The sequence below is a fragment of the Indicator indicator genome, chromosome 20, assembly GCF_027791375.1.
Source record: "Indicator indicator isolate 239-I01 chromosome 20, UM_Iind_1.1, whole genome shotgun sequence".
Lineage (NCBI taxonomy): Eukaryota > Metazoa > Chordata > Aves > Piciformes > Indicatoridae > Indicator > Indicator indicator.
Window position 1 is genome coordinate 3,050,507 of NC_072029.1, and position 20,409 is coordinate 3,070,915.

The 20,409-nt window shown below is 45.0% G+C and overlaps 1 protein-coding gene across 1 annotated transcript in view; it reads left to right on the forward strand.

The window, feature by feature from the left end:
* The window catches only part of OBSCN (obscurin, cytoskeletal calmodulin and titin-interacting RhoGEF), a 179,089-nt gene that overhangs the window by 111,528 nt on the left and 47,152 nt on the right, over positions 1-20,409 (forward strand). Inside the window, 22 exon segments of the mRNA XM_054389952.1 lie at positions 268-546; positions 1,455-1,533; positions 1,899-2,017; positions 3,384-3,581; positions 4,500-4,532; positions 4,628-4,726; positions 5,169-5,387; positions 6,170-6,243; positions 6,281-6,302; positions 7,312-7,431; positions 7,592-7,731; positions 8,577-8,777; positions 9,215-9,297; positions 9,704-9,877; positions 10,999-11,158; positions 12,475-12,591; positions 13,809-13,973; positions 14,972-15,130; positions 16,238-16,415; positions 17,337-17,450; positions 18,413-18,580; positions 19,371-19,473. Of these exon segments, the coding sequence (XP_054245927.1) occupies positions 268-546; positions 1,455-1,533; positions 1,899-2,017; positions 3,384-3,581; positions 4,500-4,532; positions 4,628-4,726; positions 5,169-5,387; positions 6,170-6,243; positions 6,281-6,302; positions 7,312-7,431; positions 7,592-7,731; positions 8,577-8,777; positions 9,215-9,297; positions 9,704-9,877; positions 10,999-11,158; positions 12,475-12,591; positions 13,809-13,973; positions 14,972-15,130; positions 16,238-16,415; positions 17,337-17,450; positions 18,413-18,580; positions 19,371-19,473 (3,004 nt within the window).

Sequence of the window (20,409 nt, forward strand, 5' to 3'; positions counted from 1 at the left end):
CTTGTTTGGGTTGGAAGAGATCTCTAAGATCATCGACGTAGGGTCTGCAGCTGTGGTATTGCAATGTTTATGTTGCTATGGAATTTCTTTGTGCAGTTTGTCAGGAAGTTTCTTCTTGCTGATTTTCACAGATAAAATATATCACTCTGCAATTAAAAATCCCTAGAAACCAGAAACCTTCAGGCACTGGGCAGCAGAGCTCTTAAAATGCAGCTTTTAACACAACCAAGCTTTCCTTTTCTTCCCTCCTAACAATCCTGACTTCAGCTCCCATGTTCATGACTGAGCTCCAAAACCAAGAGGTACAGGACGGCTACCCAGTCAGCTTTGACTGCTTCGTGGTTGGCAAACCTCTCCCCACGGTTCGCTGGTTCAAGGATGGAAAAGCCATTGAAGAAAATGATCATTACATGATCAATGAGGACCAGGAAGGCTGCCACCAGCTGATCATCACAGCTGTGGTCCCCACTGACATGGGTGTTTACCGCTGCCTCGCTGAAAACAGCATGGGAGTCGCTTCAACCAAGGCTGAGCTACGAGTGGACTGTGAGTCTCAAAACCACTGTACACAAAGCAAGGGAAGGATCCTGCTGAAAGATGGAGATAATTTGGTTTTTCTAGAAAAACATAATTTACTTTTTTTTTTTTTTTAATGTATGCATTGTCCACGATACCATAGAGTCATAGAATCATTTGGGTTGGAAAAGACTATTAAGGTCATCCAGTTCAACTCTTAACCCAACACTGCCAGGTCACCACTGAACCATGTCCTTCAGCTGCGGATCTGCATGTCTTCCAGTTCCTCCAGGGATGGTGACACCACCACTGCCCTGGGCAGCCTGTTTCAGGGCCTCACAACCCTTTTGGGGAAGTCATTTTTCCTAATATCCAACCTAAACCTCCCCTGGCACAACTTGATGCCATTTCCCCTTGTCATATAATTTGTTACTTGGCAGAAGTGACTGCAACCTCCTTTCAGGGAGTTGTAGAGAATGAGAGGATCTCCCCTCAGCCTCCTTTTCTCCACACTAAACCACCCCAGTTCCTTCAGCAACTCCTAAGAATTTTGCTCTAGACCCTTCAACAACTTTGTTATCCTGCTCTGGACCTGCTCCAGCTCCTCAATGTCCTTCTTGTAGTGAGGACCCCAAAACTGAGCCCAGTGTTCTAGGTGTCGTCTCACCAGTGCTCAGTCTAGGGGGACAATCCCTGCCCTGGTCCTGCTGGACATACTATTGCTGACAGAAGCCAGGATGCTCTTGGCTGCTTTCGTCACCTGGGCACATTGGGTTTCACTTGTGAACCTCTCAAGGCTCAGAGCAAAGTAGTGTGGCATTCTCCTGCACTAGCAGTGTGAAATCTACCTGCCAGATTAGCAGGGAAACTCTAATTATGGTAAGAAAACCAATTTCAAAACTCAGATTACAGCAAACACTTCATTTTCCATTTAACAGTGACCAGCACTGACTATGAGACAGCAGCAGATGCAACAGAGACATCTTCTTACTACAGTGCCAAAGGATATATTTCAAGGTAAAATATTGAACTCCAGCTCTTTCTTACTTCTGCCTTGAGAAGATCAATAGGTGTATGTATGCCAAGCCTGGGTTTCCTCTGTCTAGCAGGATCAGTTTAATGTCCTAAGGGAACAAATGAAGCATCTGAGGTGCAATAACTGCAAACAAGGGACATTTGTCATGTGCAGACTTGCTCTGGCTGCCTGGGGTTGAGCCTGGATAGTTCTTCATGGTACCACTCCTTTATTTCTGATGTCAAACAGTGCTGAATCTGTTGTCAGGTTGACAAAACCCCACAGGCTGAATTAAGCTAGAACCGGAGATTCTGATTCCTAACTCCTTTCTGACTTGCTGACTTTCTTCTTTCTAATTGCTTCTTAGCCGAGAACAGGAGGAATCTGCCTTTGAGGAGGAGCAATTGCCCCAGATATTTGATGAGCTTCATGACATTCATGTGGCACCTGGAGCATCTCTGGCTAAATTTCACCTCAAAGTGAAAGGTGAGGAGAGCACTGAGGGTTGTTTCAGGTTGGCTGTCAAGTTGAAGTGTTGGATGTGGTTTTCTGGTGTTCTCTTCTGCAGCTGTGATCTCAGCCCTTGCATCTTGCACCATGTTAACAGAAACCAGCTAGAAGAACGTGTTCATGCTGATGAACGTTGACTTTTGCTGCAGATTCAGGCAGATTATGTGTCTCATTCTGTGTCCATGTCTCCAAGCATAGTTCCAGGCACAAGTTTCTGAAAACTGAGACTTGTAATTCTATGAGCACATTGGTTATGGAGAAGAAATAAGCAATAGAACAAGATAGAGAGGGTGTCCTTTATTGAAAGAGTCCTGGGCTTGTCTTAGTCTAAGATGGAGTTGGTGCAACAACCTAAAAACTGCAAAAACATTTTCCTGTTGTTGACTGTCCGGAATGGGGAAAGATTGGAATTCTCCTCTTTGATTGCTGCCTGTAAAAATGATGAAAGCTGCTTTGGCCTCAGCTTTTCTATTTGTGTACATTGCAAATCAGATCCAAGTGTTTCCTTTCCCACCTGGAAGGCTTTTGCACATGCAGCCAACATGATGTGCCAGAAACTGAATGTGTCTGTGTGAGATGAAATTCCCCCCACTCACCGACAATAACCAGGCTAGCTCAGTCTGGAAGCAAATGAGAGCTCTATTTGCAAGCAGAATCTACAATCTATGATGAAACGCAATGAATATGTACAAATAGACACAATTCACAACATTTACAAATATATACAATCAACAGAAAAGCACAATCAAGCTCCCTTTGCTTCCCCCCAAAGGGGACCTTTCCCAAGGGGCCTCTCTCCCAGGGGCTTCCTCCCCCAGACCCCCCTGGCAGAAAGCAGAGTTAGCTAAAGCAGAAAAGTTGTTAACTTAGCTTGCCAAGGTCAGTGTGTTATCTTCAGCCAGAAAAGAAGAAGAAACAGCAGCCAGACAGCTCAGCAAGTTGCTCCGACTGCAGACTGTAGAGTGCCCACTTTGTTTTGGGTAATAGTTCTTAAACATTTCTATCTATCCAATGGAAGTGTTTAGAACAATCAGTATTTTGCTTTCTTACACCCAATAGTGACTTATTTACACTCTTTCACTTTCTCTGCTCGAACTTTGCAAAGAAAAATTAAAGAGAGAGTTTCAAACCATCACACTGAAGAGGCAGGAAAGAGCTTTAGCAGATAAATAGCATTTCGTGACTTTGCAGCCATTCCTAATTGAGTATACCCCTGAAGCATCAGCCCTGGGAAGAGCTGAGGATTCCTTGGCTCTTACTTAGAAGGACCTGCCTGTTGGGAGATGCTCTCAAATCCCTGTTGCCAACGCTTCTACTTCTCCATGCCTGTGCCTCCTCACAGGGTACCCACAGCCTCGTCTCTATTGGTTCAAGAATGGGCAGCCCTTGAAGCCCTCAGATCGCATCCTGAAGACTGACAAACGAGAGTTCCACTCCCTGGAGATCCGTGACGTCACGAAGGCAGATGCTGGCCAGTACTCAACCTTTGTCATCAACAATGCTGGTTCTGCATACTCATCAGCCAGACTGGTAGTCAAAGGTAGGCACTGGAGTCTTTTTGGCACTTGTTTTTCTCTTTTCCAGGCCCTCTTTCCATTTTGGCCCTCCAAGGTAAGCCGAGTGAGGTGGGGAAGCCTATAGCTGAAAGGTGACACAGCTCAATCTTGGTTCCCCTGTAAATGTCCTGTGTGTCCTGAAGGTGAAGCATGCCACTTCTCTAATGTCTGATTGATTGATGTAACTTGACAAAACAAGTCCTCCACTGGATCACAGATCAGGTTGGAAGGGACCTCTGAAGGTCATCGAGTCCAACCCCCCTGCCAGAGCAGGACCATAGAATCCAGCACAGGTTGCACAGGAACACAGATGGGTCATGAAAGTCTCCAGAGAGACTTTCAGTGGGTGATCATCTGGAACATGTACATTACCAAGTCACCATTCAAAAGGAGTTTTGCCTTGCATTCTTTAAATATGGCATGAGTATTGGCTAAATACTGCTCCTGTCAATTATTAATCTTTCCCAACTGCTACTGAAATATTTTATCTCCATTTGGGATCAAGATCCTTTATTAAGTAATGAGCTATGTGTCTGGAACATGCCTGGGCTGGATGGGGCTTTGAGCAACCTGGTCTAATGGGTGATATCCCTGGCCATGACAGGAGGGTTGGAACTAAGTGATCTTTAAGGTCTCTTCCAACCCAAACCATTTTATGATTTATAAACATCCATTTTATTCTTGCCCAACATCTTTATCTTTAATGGTTGATCTTAGTAGAACTGATGGCCTCTGCTATTAACAATTCTCCCATTTCTCAGTTCTCTCTGATCCTAACAATTCTCTGGCACTAACAATTCTCTGTAGGATCTCCAGTGAGGAGTAATCCCCTGGAGTCACTAATATTTATGGACACAAAGGTATCTGTACTTCTCATTTTGGTTTTTCTCCTTGCATTACAGATCCTCATGAGAAAGAAGAGCCTTCAGACACAGGTAAGAGAAGCTGTAGCAGGTGATAACAGAACCCCTAGGAATTTTTTTCACTCAGAAGGTGTCACCCCATGTTTCATCAATGATGTCATTTTCAGATTCCCGTGAGCAGCTAATTCCACCAAGGTTCTTAGAAAGATTTACTAACAAAAAGGTGAAAAAAGGTGCCAGCATCACATTATCTGTAAAAGTGGAAGGTAAGTGGCTTGACACTTTGCCTCTCTGCCTAACACTTAAACTTCATAACATCATGACACATTCTAGGCTCTCTGACCCAACTCATTGTAACCTCATCTCCTGTATCTGAAGTCTGGAACTCTGAACTTTGTGAGAGATTTTATGTGCCTTACAGGGTAGCATCTTGCTCATCTTCAACTCTGCTTTCTTGTGTGCAAAAACAGGGGTAATAACACTTCCTAGCCTTGTGAAGATGTGTTGATTAACAGTTTTGGTCTTACAAAAAGGTTTAACGTTCTTTTGAGTCTGCTGTAGAAAGCTTTATGCCCCTTTATTATACATTTTGCCTGCTGTTGTTGTTGGAAAAGCATCAGGAAACAGATCAAAATAGCATTTATTCACAGCATGGTTCAGAACTGTAGGGAAGGAACATCAATAGGAACCTTATTGGCTTTTCTTTAGGACATCCACCACCAGAAATTACTTGGCTGAAAGAAGAGTCTCGAGAAGGCATCCTGTGGATCAAACCAGAAACTCCTGGGTATAAACTTGCCAGTTCAAATATGCATCACAGTCTGATCCTGCTGGATGTTAAAAAGAAGTACAGTGGAGCTTACACCTGCATTGCCACCAACAAGGCTGGCCAGTCCATCTGCACTGCCACCCTGGAGGTTGCTGATGGTAAGTCTTGGTGACAGCACAAACGCTGTGTGAGCCTTTGTGCAGCAGCCATGACTGATAAGGAAAGTAACCAAATCACAACTGGAAATCAAAAAAGCATTTTCCCAAGATCAGCCACCACTCTGCTTGCTCTTTACTACTATAATTTGTTTAGATTCTTGTGTTAGCTTGGATTAGTTTAGACTCTGGGATTTAGTTTCTTGGATTAACAGCAGGACCTCTTCAGCATAAGCAGAAGACAGGTCTAAGAGACAACCAAATTCAGCAGGAAGGAAAAGGACAGAAGGAAAGGCAATGTAAAGGAACTAGAAAAAGTCACCATTTGAAGAATGATTTTAAGTGCTTCAATCTGTAAAGGTGTTTTGTATTACAGAATTGCCTTAAAGCAGATAGAATTATTTGATTCCACCTTTGCAGAGCTTTCCAAGGCCTCTTCCTGCACAATTCCTTCAGTAAGATGAAGGACAGGGAAATATAGACTGGGAGTAAGGACAGCACTGTGAAGGACTCCAGTTTTCTGATATCCCATACTTTTTCTGTACTAAGAGATACAGGAGCACAGCTTCAACATTTCTATGGTGCAATTTTACATCTCTGTGAACAGGGAGAGGAGCAAAATACTTGCATCCTCTGAATGGTCATATGGTCAGGAGCTGCCAACAGGGCAGATTCAACGTGGCAGTGCTCCCAGTAATCCATGTCTAGGACATGTGCCTACATTAAATACATTTAAAACCCATCCTTTCCTTTCTTTGCTCTAATAATAAACCCTAATCTTGCAGTGAAAGAGGCTGCAGTTCTGACCCAGGAGCGTGTGATGGTGTCAGAAGCCATCATGACCACACTGGGGTAAGTGGTTGGCCACCTGTGCTGAAGTGGACCAGTGCAGGTAGCACCCTGCAGAAGTTCCCACGGGTCATTTTTAGGCACTGTTCACTTTGAGCATTTTATATTCATGACTCACACAGGCACCCTGATGTAATGGGAGCACATCTCTTGGCAGGACCACGGCATCTGTGTGTTCTCCAGTCCTTGGTTTCCTGATGAAACCACTGGAAACTGTTGAGCTCCAGTTCACCGTAAATTGACTGAGGCTTCAGATTCCCATTTGCCATAGTGCCTCAAACTGTAGTAGCTTTATTTCAGAGTCAGCTGAGGATAAGTCCCAGTAGAACCAGTAATAGATTTATTTCAGAGTCAGCTGAGGTTAAAGTCCCAGTAGAACCAGAGAGATGGAGGCTACTCTGCTCTGCAGCCCACTCCCTGAGCAGCCAGGTCTTCCCAAGTTAAATAAAAGTCAGGAATAAGGAGAATTCTCAGATAGGATTTAACTCCTAAATTCTGAAGATTAAGACAGCCTCCCCCCCCCACCTCCAGTGTTTCTGTGCCTCTATGAGCCAAATGGCCCAGTTCTTGTATTGGCCTTGATGAGTATCAGCTGCCAGCACCTGTGGTCCAAACCAGTGTCCTAATCCAGACATTCCCAGCCTTCACACAGAAGGTGTGAGGAGGATGAGGTGTTTCTCATTTAGCTCTCCTTACTACACATTTTATTTTAACTTTTAACTCTGTTTTACTCTTTCAGAGATATTCAGCCCTCTGATGGAAGAGAAGGTAAGAGAAGCTCTTTCATCTTTCCTGCTCCTGCTCCTCCCATCTACAGCTGAGATTGTTTGTGCATTTCATGATTACCACCTGCTTCTGTCCTGTTTTCCTGAAACTATCTGAAATGTTGGAGCTTTTCAGGACTGGTCTTTGTTCAAGGGTGAATTTTTTTTTTGGATGAAGTGTGAGCAAGCATACTTTTAAAAACAGGGGAAGTGGTCAAAATTAAAGATTCCTTCCACAGAAGCTTTTATTACTTAAACAAAAGATGACTTTCCAATGACACTGCCTGCTTAATAGAGAATTCTCTCATTTGCAGGAGACCTTGAAGCTGGTGTACCCAAAACCCCTATTTCATTAGCTGATGTAGGCTCAGAGGAGTTCTTCCAGAAGCTCACCTCTCGTATCTCAGAAATGGTATCTGCAAAAATAAGTCAGGGTAAGGAGCCTGGCAACCTCAATTTAATTAACGTGGAACAATATATAACTTGTATTAGGTATCATTTGAACTTCAAATATCAGTGAGATTTGTAAAGCAGGTTTTGAGAGAGTCATCCCACATAAGCATTTCACACTTTGCTCTTGCTCTGCTCTTTTAGCTACACTTCGAGTGCCAGGTGCAGAGAGTGATGATGAATCAAAAACTCCCTCTGCATCTCCTCGCCATGGACGATCCAGACCTTCATCCATTGCTCAGGAGTCCTCCTCTGAATCTGAAGATGGGGATTCCAGAGGAGAGGTGTGATAACTTTATGGACAAGGGAGAAAACTTAGCATGACCAATCTCCTATGATTTAAGAATGTCCACAGGGTAGTGAAATACTGGAACAGGTTGTCCAGAGATCCCTGAAGACATTTAAGGTCAGGCTTGATGGGACTCTGAGCAACCTGATCTTGTTGGAGGTGTTCCTGTTCACTGCAGGGGGGTTGGACAAGATGACCTTTCAGGATCTTTTCCAACCCAATGAATTTTATGATTCTATCTCCTTAAAGGGAATACTTCACTATAATCTAGCAATTAAATATTGGTTCTGTGATACAGACCACAGAGAATCAAATCTTGATGCTGACTGTGTGATCTTGAACAAGCTGTTCAAGTCAACATGAGCAAAACACATTCATTACTTGGCACCTTTAGCTGAGGTGACTGAGCTTTAGAAAGTCAGAGCATGACTGTTTGTGGCCTTGGATAGAGCTGATCAGAAGAATTTTAAGAACTTTGTGAGAAAAAAAGACAGTTCTCTGTAAAGTGGAAAAATTTGGGGTATTCATTTCAAATACCTCTTAAAAAAGAAAACTTAATTAGGACTTTGACAATGCTATAACTTTCAGGACCATTGTTTGCTTTAAAAGAAAAATTCCCTGGTTCATGGTGCCAATCCAAAACACCACTGATGGTTCTGAAAACATGGCCTGGTCCCCCTGGAGACTCAGCCTTCTGCTTGCAAAAAGCAATCTGTGATTCATTTTGCTCTGCAAGGGCTGGAGAATAAACCCTTGAACATGAAACAGATATACCAGCAGAGTTTTACTGCGTTCTGGTTTCACAGATCAAAGTAACTCTCTGTCCTTTCCTGCCTGCAGATCTTTGATGTCTACATGGTCACAGCTGACTACGTGCCTGCTGCTCCTGACAAGGAGGCCATTGCTTTGAAGGAAGGGCAATATGTGGAAGTTCTTGACTCAGCTCATCCTCTGAAGTGGCTGGTCAGGACCAAACCCACAAAATCCAGCCCCTCTCGACAGGGCTGGGTATCTCCAGCTTATCTGGATAAGAAATTAAAGGTGATGATCATGCTGTGTTTGCTTTTCATGGGAAATTAGTGTCACCTTTTGCAGTTTGGAGCCATCCCTTTTGCCAGGAGTGATGGATGAGGAGGTTGTTGAAGGTGTCTGTAACATGATTGGACTTTTTGGTGTTCTGATTAGACAACATTAGTCAGCACTGGATGCATTCCTGTGCAACCTGTGCTAGATTCTGTGGTGCTGCTCTGGCAGGGGGGTTAGACTCAATGATCTCCAGAGGTCCCTTCCAACCCCTAACATCCTGTGAACATTCCTCTAGGTGTGCAGGGGGGGGCTGAGTTCAAAAGACTAATCATCCCCCAGCAAAAAAGAGATTCCATACTGGTTTAGGAATAGTTGAAAGGGGCTGTGAACACAAGAGGGACATTCCTCAGTGTGCTAACTTAAAAGAATAATGTTTTATTCTTGTATTTTAGTTGTCACCAGAGTGGGGAACAATAGAAGCTCCTGAGTTCCCTGGAGAGTTTGTTTCTGAGGATGAGTATAAAAGGAAGCTAAGGTGAGCTGCTGTCATTTGGTATTTGCACCTTGGGGTTTTTCTGCCTTCTGAACTAAGATGAATGTTGGCATCTACATCGCCCCTGTCAGTCACTGGTTTTATTCTGCTGAGTCTTGCCACTTCCCTTTTCCTAGAATCAAGCAAGCTCCTGATTCTCTCAGACTTGTCACTTTTTCTCTTTGATTGATTTTTTTCCTGTTTATTTCAGCCTAGAAAAATTCCAGGCAGTCTAAATCATTTAGGTGACCTGAAAGAAGGAATTTGCACAATGCCACTCTGGAACCTGATTTCACAAAAATCCTAAACTTCAGTACTTTGGGGTGCCCTGTGTCTGTGGAAGTCTCAACCTGCCAAGGATAATTGTGATGTTCTCTGCTTTGTTTTTGCCTGTCTGTCTTCTCTTCAGTGTTCTTATTCAAGAGCTGTTGATCTCAGAAGAGGATTACATTCAAGATCTACTGTTCCTCCAGAATCATCACCTGAAGTTCACTGAGACCTGTCCCAACGTACCAGGAGCTGTTGCCAGCCAGAAATCCACCATCTTCAGAAATGTTGATGACATTGCTTGCTTCCATTCCAGGTGGGCATTCCCATGTGTCTTCACTGGAGACCAAGGAGTGGCTCACACACCTGATGTCAGAGCCACAGGAACTGTGAGCATTGCAAAGCACTGGGAAATGCAAGGGAGTTTCTCCAGGCTGAACCCTCAGCCACTCCTCACAAGGCTCATGTTCTAGACCCTTCAATAGCTTTGTTGTCCTCCTTGGGTCCCACTCCAGCTCCTCAGTGTGGAGGCATTGAGAAGTTTAATGCTTCCTGTTAACTTGAAATCACCTGATTAAAAGATCTGGTTGATGGGGCTGTGTTCTAGCCTCATTCCATCACCCTCTCCCCAAAAGTCCTTTTTTTCTTTTGTGTTCTAGAATCATAGAATCATAGAATCAGTCAGGGTTGGAAGGGACCACAAGGATCATCCAGTTCCAACCCCCCTGCCATGGGCAGGCACACCTCACACTACATCAGGCTGGCCAGAGCCTCATCCAGCCTGGCTGCAAACACCTCCAGGGATGTGGCCTCAACCACCTCCCTGGACAACCCATTCCAGGCTCTCACCACTCTCATGGGGAAGAACTTCTTCCTCACATCCAGCCTGAATCTCCCCACTTCCAGCTTTATTCCATTCCCCCCAGTCCTATCACTCCCTGATATCCTAAAAAATCCCTCCCCAGCTTTCTTGTAGCCCCCTTCAGATCCTGGAAGGCCACAAGAAGGTCACCTCAGAGTCTTCTTTTCTCTAGACTGAACAGCCCCAACTCTTTCAGTCTGTGCTCATAGCAGAGGTGCTCCAGCCCTCTGCTCATCCTGGTGGCCCTTCTCTGGACACCTTCCAGCATGTCCAGATCCCTCTTGTAACAGAGGCTCCAGACCTGGATGCAGTACTCCAGGTGGGGTCTCACCAGAGCTGAGCAGAGGGGGACAATCACCTCCCTTGACCTGCTGGCCACACTTCTCCTGATGCAGCCCAGGCTCTGGTTGGCTTTCTGGGCTGCAAGTGCACATTGACAGCTCCTGTTGAGCTTCTCATCCACCAGCACCCCTAAGTCCCTCTCCTCAGGGCTACTTTCTAGCCAGTCACTGCCCAGTTCTAGCCTCATTCCATCACCCTCTCCTCAAAAGTCCTTTTTTTCTTTGTCTCCACAGTGTCTTCCTCCGAGGCTTGCAGAAATGTGACACTGATGATGATGTGGCCATGTGCTTTATCAAGCATGAAGCAGAGTTTAATAAGTACATCCAGTACCTGGTGGGAAGGGTGCAGGCTGAGTCAATTGTTGTCAGCAAAGCAGTCCAGGATTTCTACAAGGTAAAACAGTAGCCAAGGTGCCTGCTGAACCCACTGCATCTAGAAATGTGGTTATTAACACAAATGTGATTAATCCTGATAGGCTTATTAAATGTTTTTGTGGGAAATCACTGCTAAACAGAATGCTTTTGTGTTCAGGGTCTAGCTCTTCCTGGTTGGTGCAATCAGTATGGGGACATATGGCTCCAGAGGCATTTATGAATAGTAGAAAGATCACACAGACAGGGAGGTGGCTGTGATTATGGAACTATAATTAAGAGATGCTTTAAGGGCCACCACGTTTGTAAGACCAAGCAAAATCACATAAAATAGTACAGGTAGGGCAATCCTGTTTCTCTTCCCAACAGATTGATGTTCACTAATGAAAACACACACACAACACTCCAAATCCATGAGCACATGCATGTTCATGGATTCTTTGAGTAGTAGCATGAACCCTCCATCTGATACCCCCTGCCCAGATCCTGAGCACTTTTAGCCTCTCCATGAGCCTCCTACTTACCAGCTATTCCAGCTTGATGCTTGCTAGAAAGCTCACACCCACCCACAAATTATCAGCACAAGCTCTCAGCTTCCCTAATATCCATGCCTGGATCTTGGGCTTCCTACTTGCAGCTAGTCCAGCTTGAAGTTTGCTGGGGAACTGCACATACTTGCATCCAGGTCAGTGGAAAGGATAAACAACCAGTCCAGTGTCTGATGTCCTAGCACACAAACCCCATGACCTTACCTCTGAACCATTCTATGACCATTCTAGATTGACCTTTAGAGGTCCCTCCCAATCCCAGACATTGTGTGTTAGGGTGTTCAATACAATACTAGCCATGTGCTTTCCACTCCTGGTGCTGGTGCCAAGACCTTCACTTGCTCTGGTTGCTGGCATTGCAGACACTCAGACCTCTCTTGACCAAGGTCTGGCACCAGTTGCTGGCACTGAGTTTAGTCTCTCCTGTGCTTACACTAATCTTTGCTGTCACACCATCTGGTTCTGCAAGCTTTGGATCATGTTTCCCCCGCATCAGTCATGCACTGGAAAAACAGACAAACTCAGCAGCTGAGACAGTCATGGGATTGTTTTGATTGCAAAAGAACTTCAGGACCATTGACTCTTGTGGTCTGAAATAATCACTGGCTGGTAAAGGATGGAGGAGGCTTACAGATGTCCAAAACAGGGGGCAGTGAGGTCCAGAAGAACTATCCAGCTTTGGCTCTTATGTCTATGAACAAGCATCACAAGAGAATTTTCCAGGGAATCATCTTTTCCACTGTTGTTTATAACAACCTTTCCTCACTCTTCCATGTATTTTTTTTTTCAGAGATACACAGATGAGTTTTTAAGTAGTGAAGATCCTTCACAGCCACTTATCCCACCACTGCAGCACTACCTGGAAAAACCCATAAACAGGATCCAGCAGTACCAGACTATCATCAAGGTGAAGTGCTTTTCTGATATGCTTACATCTGATGATAGCTTTATGTTCTGCTTTGTGCAGACAAATATTGTCTTTTTATTTTACATTTCTTGGTGTCCTTCTGATCCAACCACAACTAAAAGCTGCTTGAGGCAGGAATCATCACCAGAGATGATGCTCTCTGAATAGTTTTGCAGGTGTAAATCCAGGTAAAGAGTCACAGTCTTCAACCCCCTGAAGTTCAGCAAGATTTATCTGAGTGAGCTTTAAACAGATATAAATATATATAATATATATATAAAATATATAAATACACATATAAAAAATTCTTATGTGTGTATATATATATATATATATATATAACCATGATTGTGTATTTCCAAGACAAATATGAGTTTGCTTCACACTCAGCCACAGGTATGTTATAAAAAATAAGCAATTCCCAGTGTCTAAGGAATTAACTTAGCAGTTTCTTTCCTTGTGTTTTATACTGATGGAGGGACTTTTCACAAGGGCTTGTGGTGACAGGATGAGGGCAATGGCTTTGAGCTGAAAGAGGGAAGATTGAGACTGGAGATGAGGAAGAAATTCTTTAGAGTGAGGGTAGGGAGACACTGGGACAGGTTGCCCAGGGAAGCTGTGGATGTCCCCTCCCTGGAGGTCTTCAAGACCAGGTTCAGCAGAGTTTGAGCAACCTGGTCTAGTGGGAGGTGTCCCTGCCCCTGGTGGGGAGCTGGAACTAGAAGATCTTTAAGGTCACTTCCAACCCAAACCACTTTGTGATTCTATGAGTCCATGAATTTTTAGTTTTATTTTTCTGAAAAGTTTTGTCTCATTCTACCATCCTGAAATGTTTCATCTTTAAAGCTTTCATCTGTCCAACTACCTCAGGTTCTAGCCCAGACCATGAATGAAAGTTTCAAAGTAGCAAGTTTTTTTCTAATGGTATTTTTGTGGCAATAGTCAGAAAACAATCTCTGAAGCATATCTGGAGTATTTGCTTCAACTTGGTGGTATAATACCAGTTTAGGAAAGAAAAAAACAGAGCCTGCAGAATGGGTAGGAAAGAGGAGACTTTAGCAGCTAAGAGCACAGGGTGAAAAGATGAGATAGAAGTGTCCCAGACTAAAGATCTGGAAGGGATATTGAGAAACTCTTTCACTACCAAGGAAATGTTTCAAATTTTTGGGGTTTTTTGTGGGGGACAGGTCAGTAACATTTTCTTCATTCATCTACAGGAATTGATCAGAAACAAAGCAAGAAATAGCCAAAACTGCACTTTGCTGGAGCAGGCTTATGCCATTGTGTCTGCACTCACCCGAAGAGCAGAAAACAACCTTCATGTCTCACTCATTGAGAACTACCCAGGGACCCTGGAGAGCCTTGGTGAACCCATCCGACAGGTACCTGGAATTTCTCAGTCAGTGCTGTGTCTGCTGGTGCTAGTTCTAAGCAGCCCTTGGGTCCTACAAGAAGATCCTCTAGAAATCATATGTGAAAGGGGGAATGGGCTGCATCCAAAGATATGTGCCCAGAAGGTCAAGGGAGGTGATTCTGGCTCTCTGCTCTTGGGACACCCCACCTGAAGTACTGCATCCAGCCCTGGAGCTGCCAACACAAGAAGGACATGGAACTGTTGGAGAGGGACCAGGGGAGGGCCACAAGATGATCAGAGGGCTGGAGCACATCTTCTGCAAGGACAGGCTGTGAGGGAGTTGTGGCTGTTCAGCCTGGAGAAGTGTTCCAGGGGGACCTTCTAACAGCCTTCCAGCACCTGAAGGGGACCTCCAGGAGAGCTGGAGAGGGACTTTTCATAAGGGCATGTGGTGAAAGGCCAAGGGGCAATGGTTTTGGACTAGAGCAGTGTCACCATCCTCACTGTCTTCTTTACATCTAATCTAAGTCTCTCCTCTTTTGATTTGGAACCATCACTCCTTATCCTATCACTGCACTCCCTGGGAAAGTGTCCTGCCCCATCTGTCCTGTAGAACCCACATCACTAACATCTATGTGTCTGAAGGGGTGTGAAAGGAATGTGCTGCTCTGCTGAGGAGACAAGAGGCTGTCCAAAGGTTCTGCATAACACACAGGCTACCATTTTCCATTTTCACTGGTGGAGCTTGCCTGCTTGACACGAGCTCTGTATTTTCCTGGCAACAAAGAACACCATTTAAAGGCCAAAGGAATGACAACCACTGTTGGTGCTGTCAGTCTGGTGCATCAGCTTTAGCACTAGAAGCAATTTGCTCTGCTGCAGAGGGACACAAAGTGATGATGCAACAATAAACATCTGGTATCTCTTCACTGAAAAATGATTGTGGTGGTAATTCCAGAATTCTCACAATGTGCTTTTCTTTCTTTTTTTAATTTCTTTCTTTTTTTTTTTTTCTTTTTCTATCAGGGCCACTTCATTGTGTGGGAAGGAGCTCCAGGAGCTAGAATGGCATGGAAAGGACACAAAAGACATGTCTTCCTCTTCAAAAATTATATTGTGATCTGCAAACCAAAGAGAGACACAAAGACAGACACCTACAGTTACATCTTCAAGAACATCATGAAGGTCTGATCATTGTATCCTCACCCACAGCATCTCTCTGTCATCAAGAACTTCATGTTTATGTCCAGCTTCTGGTCATCTAAATGGGACATCTCACTAACCCTGTTGTGCTGTTCCTGGGCCAAACAGTGCTACACTGCAGGGATGGTGTGTCCCACCCTTGGGATACCCTTTAATGCTGGCTGTTACATTCCTGAAATGTGATCATTTCTCCCAGGAAAATGTCTCTTTGGTAATCAGAAATTCTGGTAGAGCATGGAAAGGATTGCAAAGTGACCCTGGCTGCTGTTCAGTCAAAACCAGGTTGCATTGCACACAGAGTCCTAAAAACTCTTTTAAAATGGTGTAAATGGTTCCTTCTGCTGTTGGAGCATCTCGTGTAGCTTTAATGGGAGTGGCAGACCTCATGCCCACTAAAGAGGGCACACACTGGTAGCAGGACATTTGCTGGTGTTTAATAGTTGTTTCCATTCAAACCTTGATTGAAGATGGAGTACTGTGTGCAGTTCTGGGCTCCCTAGTCCAAGAGGGACAAGGAGAGAGTGCCCAACACAGGCTGTGAGGATGATTAAGGGACTTGGAACATCTCTCTCATGAGGGAAGGCTGAGAGACCTGAGGCTGGAGAAGAGCAGCCTGAGAGGAGATCTCATTGATGTTCCTAAATACCTGAAGGGTGGGTGTCAAGAAGGAGGGGCCAGGCTCTTTTCAGCAGTGTCCTGGGATAGAACATTGGGTATACAAGCTGGAGCCCAGGACATTCCACCTCGACATGAGGAAAAACTTCTTTAGTGTGAGGGTGCCATAGCACAGGGACAGGCTGCCCAGAGAGGTTGTGGAGTCTCCTCTGCAGAATCTCAAGACCCATCTGGATGTGTTTCTGTGTGGCCCTAGGTGATCCTGTTTTGGTAGGGGGGATTGGACTCAATGATCTCCAGAAGTCCCTTCCAACCCCTACCATTCCATGATTCTGTGGTTCTGCTTCACAAAGGCTAAGTCTGGCTCTGAACTGTCCTAAACTCCAGGATTTCAGTTGTGGGTGAGGTTGTGGATGAAATTCCCCCCTTAGAGCACAGGGTGTGTGTTTAGCTCCCTGTCCTTCTGTCACACAGCTGAACAACATAGATGTGAACGAGCTGGTGGAAGGGGACGACCGAGCCTTTGAGATCTGGCACGAGAGGGAAGACCTGGTCCGCAAGTACCTCCTGCAGGCACGCACGGTCAACATCAAGAACTCCTGGGTGAAGGACATCTGTGGCATACAGCAGCGCATCACTGAGCCCCTCTGGAGTGAGTATGGTGCAAGACAGCCGAAGCCTCAGAGGTTTTTTTTTCTTCTTCAGGACTGGTATATACAAAGGAGGGAGAAAAGCCACCTAGGGTCATTTCCCAGCTCTTCAACCGAGCTAGGGTAGGAGGTTTTGCTTTAGTAACAGGCATTTGACAGCTGTCCAACAGAAGTGAGGACACAACTCACTGGAGAATTCATTAGTTGCTCAGATTTCCTGCTCAACCTTCCTTCCTGAACCTCACAGATTTGCAAAACCTTTACCTTTCTTATCTTACTTTGTAGCAGCCAGCCTGTGGGCAGAGCCCCCACCCTCCAGACTATAATGCTTGCTTACTCTGATGTTTCAGAGTGTGACCAGCAGGACTAGAGAAGACATTCTGCCCCTGTACTCAGCACTGGTTAGGCCACACCTTGCGTGCTGTGTCCAGTTCTGGGCTCCTCAATTCAAGAAAGATGTTGAGTTGATCAAACTTGTCAAGAGAAGGGCAGCAAATCTGGGGAGGGGTCTGGAGCACAGTCTGGTGAGGAGAGGTTGAGGGAGCTGGGGGTGTTTAGCCTGGAGAAGAGGAGGCTCAGGGGAGACCTTATTGCCCTCTACAACTGCCTGAAGGGAAGACATAGCCAGGTGGGGGTTGGTCTCTTCTCCCAGGCAACCAGCAACAGAACAAGAGAACACAATCTCAAGCTGCACAGGGGGAAGTTTAGGCTTGATCTTAGAAAAAAACTCTTCCCAGAAAGAGAGATTGCCCTTGGCATGGGCTACCCAGGGAGGTGGTGGGGTCAACATCCCTGGAGGTGTTTAAGAAAAGCCTGGATGAGGCACTCAGTGCCATGGTGTAGTTGATTATATAGGGTTGGCTGATTGGTTGGACTTGATGATCTTGGAGGTCTCTTCCAACCTGGTTGATTCTGTGATTCAGTACCTCCAGACTTTGAGGAAGAACTGGCAGACTGCACGGCTGAGCTGGGAGAGACAGTCAAGCTGGCTTGCAAAGTCACAGGAGCTCCCAAGCCATCTGTCAGCTGGTACAAAGGTATGAGCAGCAAGTCATGGAATTCACCCTCCACATTTGTTCTCCATCTGTACTCTTTGTGCAGTTTGGCTGTGTGTAATCTAAAAGTCTAGAGACATCCTAGATACATAGAAGTAACCCTGTAGAGATGGACTTGTGGTTGCTGGTGGGTGAATATGGACCAGCAATGTGCACTAACAGCTCAGAAAGCCAGCTGCACCCTGGGCTGCATCCCAAGCAGCATGGGCAGCAGGTGGAGGGAGGGGAATTCTGCCCCTCTGCTCTGCTGAGACCCCACCTGCAGTGCTGGGTGCAGCTCTGGGTCTCTCAGCATAAGAAAGATGTGGATCTGTTGGAGCAGAGCTAGAGGAGACCACAACAGTGGTCTGGAAGCTCTTTGTTAAGCTGTTGGGGCTTAGAGAGTTGCGGTTGTTTTAGCCTGGAGAAGAGAAGGTTACAGGGAGACCTTATTGTGACCTTTCAGCACTTAAAGAGGACCTACAGGAAAAAATGGAGAGGAATTCTTTATCAGGGAGTGTGGTGATAGGATGAGGAGTAATGATTTACATCTGAAAGAGGGGAGACCTAGATGAGATGTTAGGATGAAATTAGGATGTTCCTATATTTCACAGGAAACAGCTTTGCTCTAAGTTCACACCTTGGAAAGATCTGCACGTTTACAGTCACTTTGGAGGTGTTTCTTGACTCCTCAATCAGAGCTGTAACTGAACAGCTCATACTCGGGAAGAATTTAACCTTTAAATGAGGATTGATGAGATAAGAGATATGAGACATGCCCAGAGGATATTTGGTAGAGAAGTGGATGAAGACAAAGAGCTCATTTGTCAACTGCTAACATCCACTGCAATAAAACAAATACAACTCAGTCCTCTCAAGCCAAAAAGCTGGATGAAATTCCCAAGGAGAAAACATTCATGATAGTAAACTCTTTATGAAGACCTTTTCTCCTCTTTGTCTTTCAGATGGAAAGCCTGTGGAGGTGGATCCCCATCACATTATAATAGAAGATCCAGATGGCTCCTGCACATTGATCTTGGACAACCTAACAGGCATTGACTCAGGACAGTACATGTGCTTTGCTTGCAGTCCTGCTGGAAATGCCAGTACCTTAGGAAAGATCCTTGTTCAAGGTAAAGTCCTTCCACAGATGCATTGCTTTGTGGGGGTCTGCTCTTCTGGTGGGCTGAAATCACCCCCCAACATGAAACTACCAGATCAGCTCAGCTGAAAGCAAAATGAAGCTATAGTTGCCAGCAAAACTACAATCTAGGGATATGGAATGCAATGAATATGTACACAATATGCAATATTTACATGCATTTGTAATTTATAAGCAACACAAGAACCCCCCTGGGCAAACCCAGGGGGCTACTAATAGCTTCCCCCTCCCTGCTTCCTTCCCCCACCCTATCCAAGGTAAAAGAGAAGAGGGAGAAGAGCAGAGAGTTGCTTGTTAGTACTTGGCCACAACAAAGCACACAGCCAAGGTCAGCAAGCCAGCAGAAGCACCAGCTAGAGCAAAGAAGCCCAAAAGAGGAGGACTTACTAACTTAATGTTGTTTTCAGACCAGTGGGGATTATTTAGACCTTAGCATTATTTTCCCTTTTACATCCAATGTGAATTTATTTACATTCCACACCACTTTTCGCTCAAGATCTGTAGAAAATTTTCTAGGCATCAGCCTAAAACTACCACAGCTGTGTAATACCTGAAACAGGAATATTAAGACATCCCAGAAGTTCTGCATAACACTGTGGGGGAAAAAGATAATTATTTGATGTACAGCTGTGGTCAGTTGTTCTTAGGTCCCAAAATTTGGTCTTCACTGTCTTGTTTGCAGACAAAATGAGGTCAGGGGCATGTCCCTCAGGTCTGGTCATGTCTCCAGCTACTAGCTATGTTTATTTTTTGCTTTGCAGTGCCACCAAGGTTTGTGAACAAGGTTAGAAATGCTTATTTTGTGGAGGGTGAAGATGCTCAGTTTACCTGCACTATTGAAGGAGCACCAAGGCCTCAGATCAGGTTAGTTCTGCCAGCCACACTGCAACAAATCCTGTTTTGCATGGTCAGAAGAGTCTACTGCCCTATCTTTCAAGGTTATGACCTTTTCTTCTCAGGGCTTTCCACCTTAACCCCATTGTAGTACTGACTCTTCCCAATCCCTACACTCCTGAGATTCTCAGCAATTTATTCTAGTTAACATCTGAAATGAAATACCTGCAGATAATCCCTGCCATAGGGTTGTACCAGGTCTACTGCCCTGACAACACTTTATCCAGTCCTTCATCCTTCTTGAATTGATTTAGTCAGCAACCAGTCTGGGTTACTCAGGCAAAACAGGAGCTCAGCCTCTCTTCTCATGATTTTAAGCCCTTTTTCTTGCATTGATTGATGAGATTTCATGGAATCATAGAATTGTTAGGGTTGGAAGGGACCTCAAGGATCATCCAGTTCCAACCCCCCTGCCATGGGCAGGGACACTTCACACTACATCAGGTTGCTCAGAGCCACATCCAGAGCCTGGCCTTAAAAACCTCCAGGGATGAGGCTTCCACCACCTCCCTGAGCAACCTGTTCCAGTGTCTCACCACCCTCATGGTGAAACACTTCTTCCTAACATCCAATCAGAATCTACCCATTTCTGTTTTTTTCCATTCCCTCTGGTCCTATTACTACCTGACACCCTAAAAAGTCCCTCCTTTCTTATAGGCCCCCCTACTGGAAGGCCAAAAGAAGGTCTCCTTGGAGCCTTCTCTTCTCCAGACTTCATGAGAAGAATCTCATAAACCTGTGTAGTTTAGGATCCATGTGTTTAGGGTTAGTGCAGTTTAGGATCCATGTGTCTAAGGTTAGTGCAGTTTAGGATCTACCCACCTGTAGACCTATCTTGCAGGATCCGAGTATTTATCTAATGATGAACTCTTGAGTTGGTTGCCCACTGGTCTGATACTTGGATCA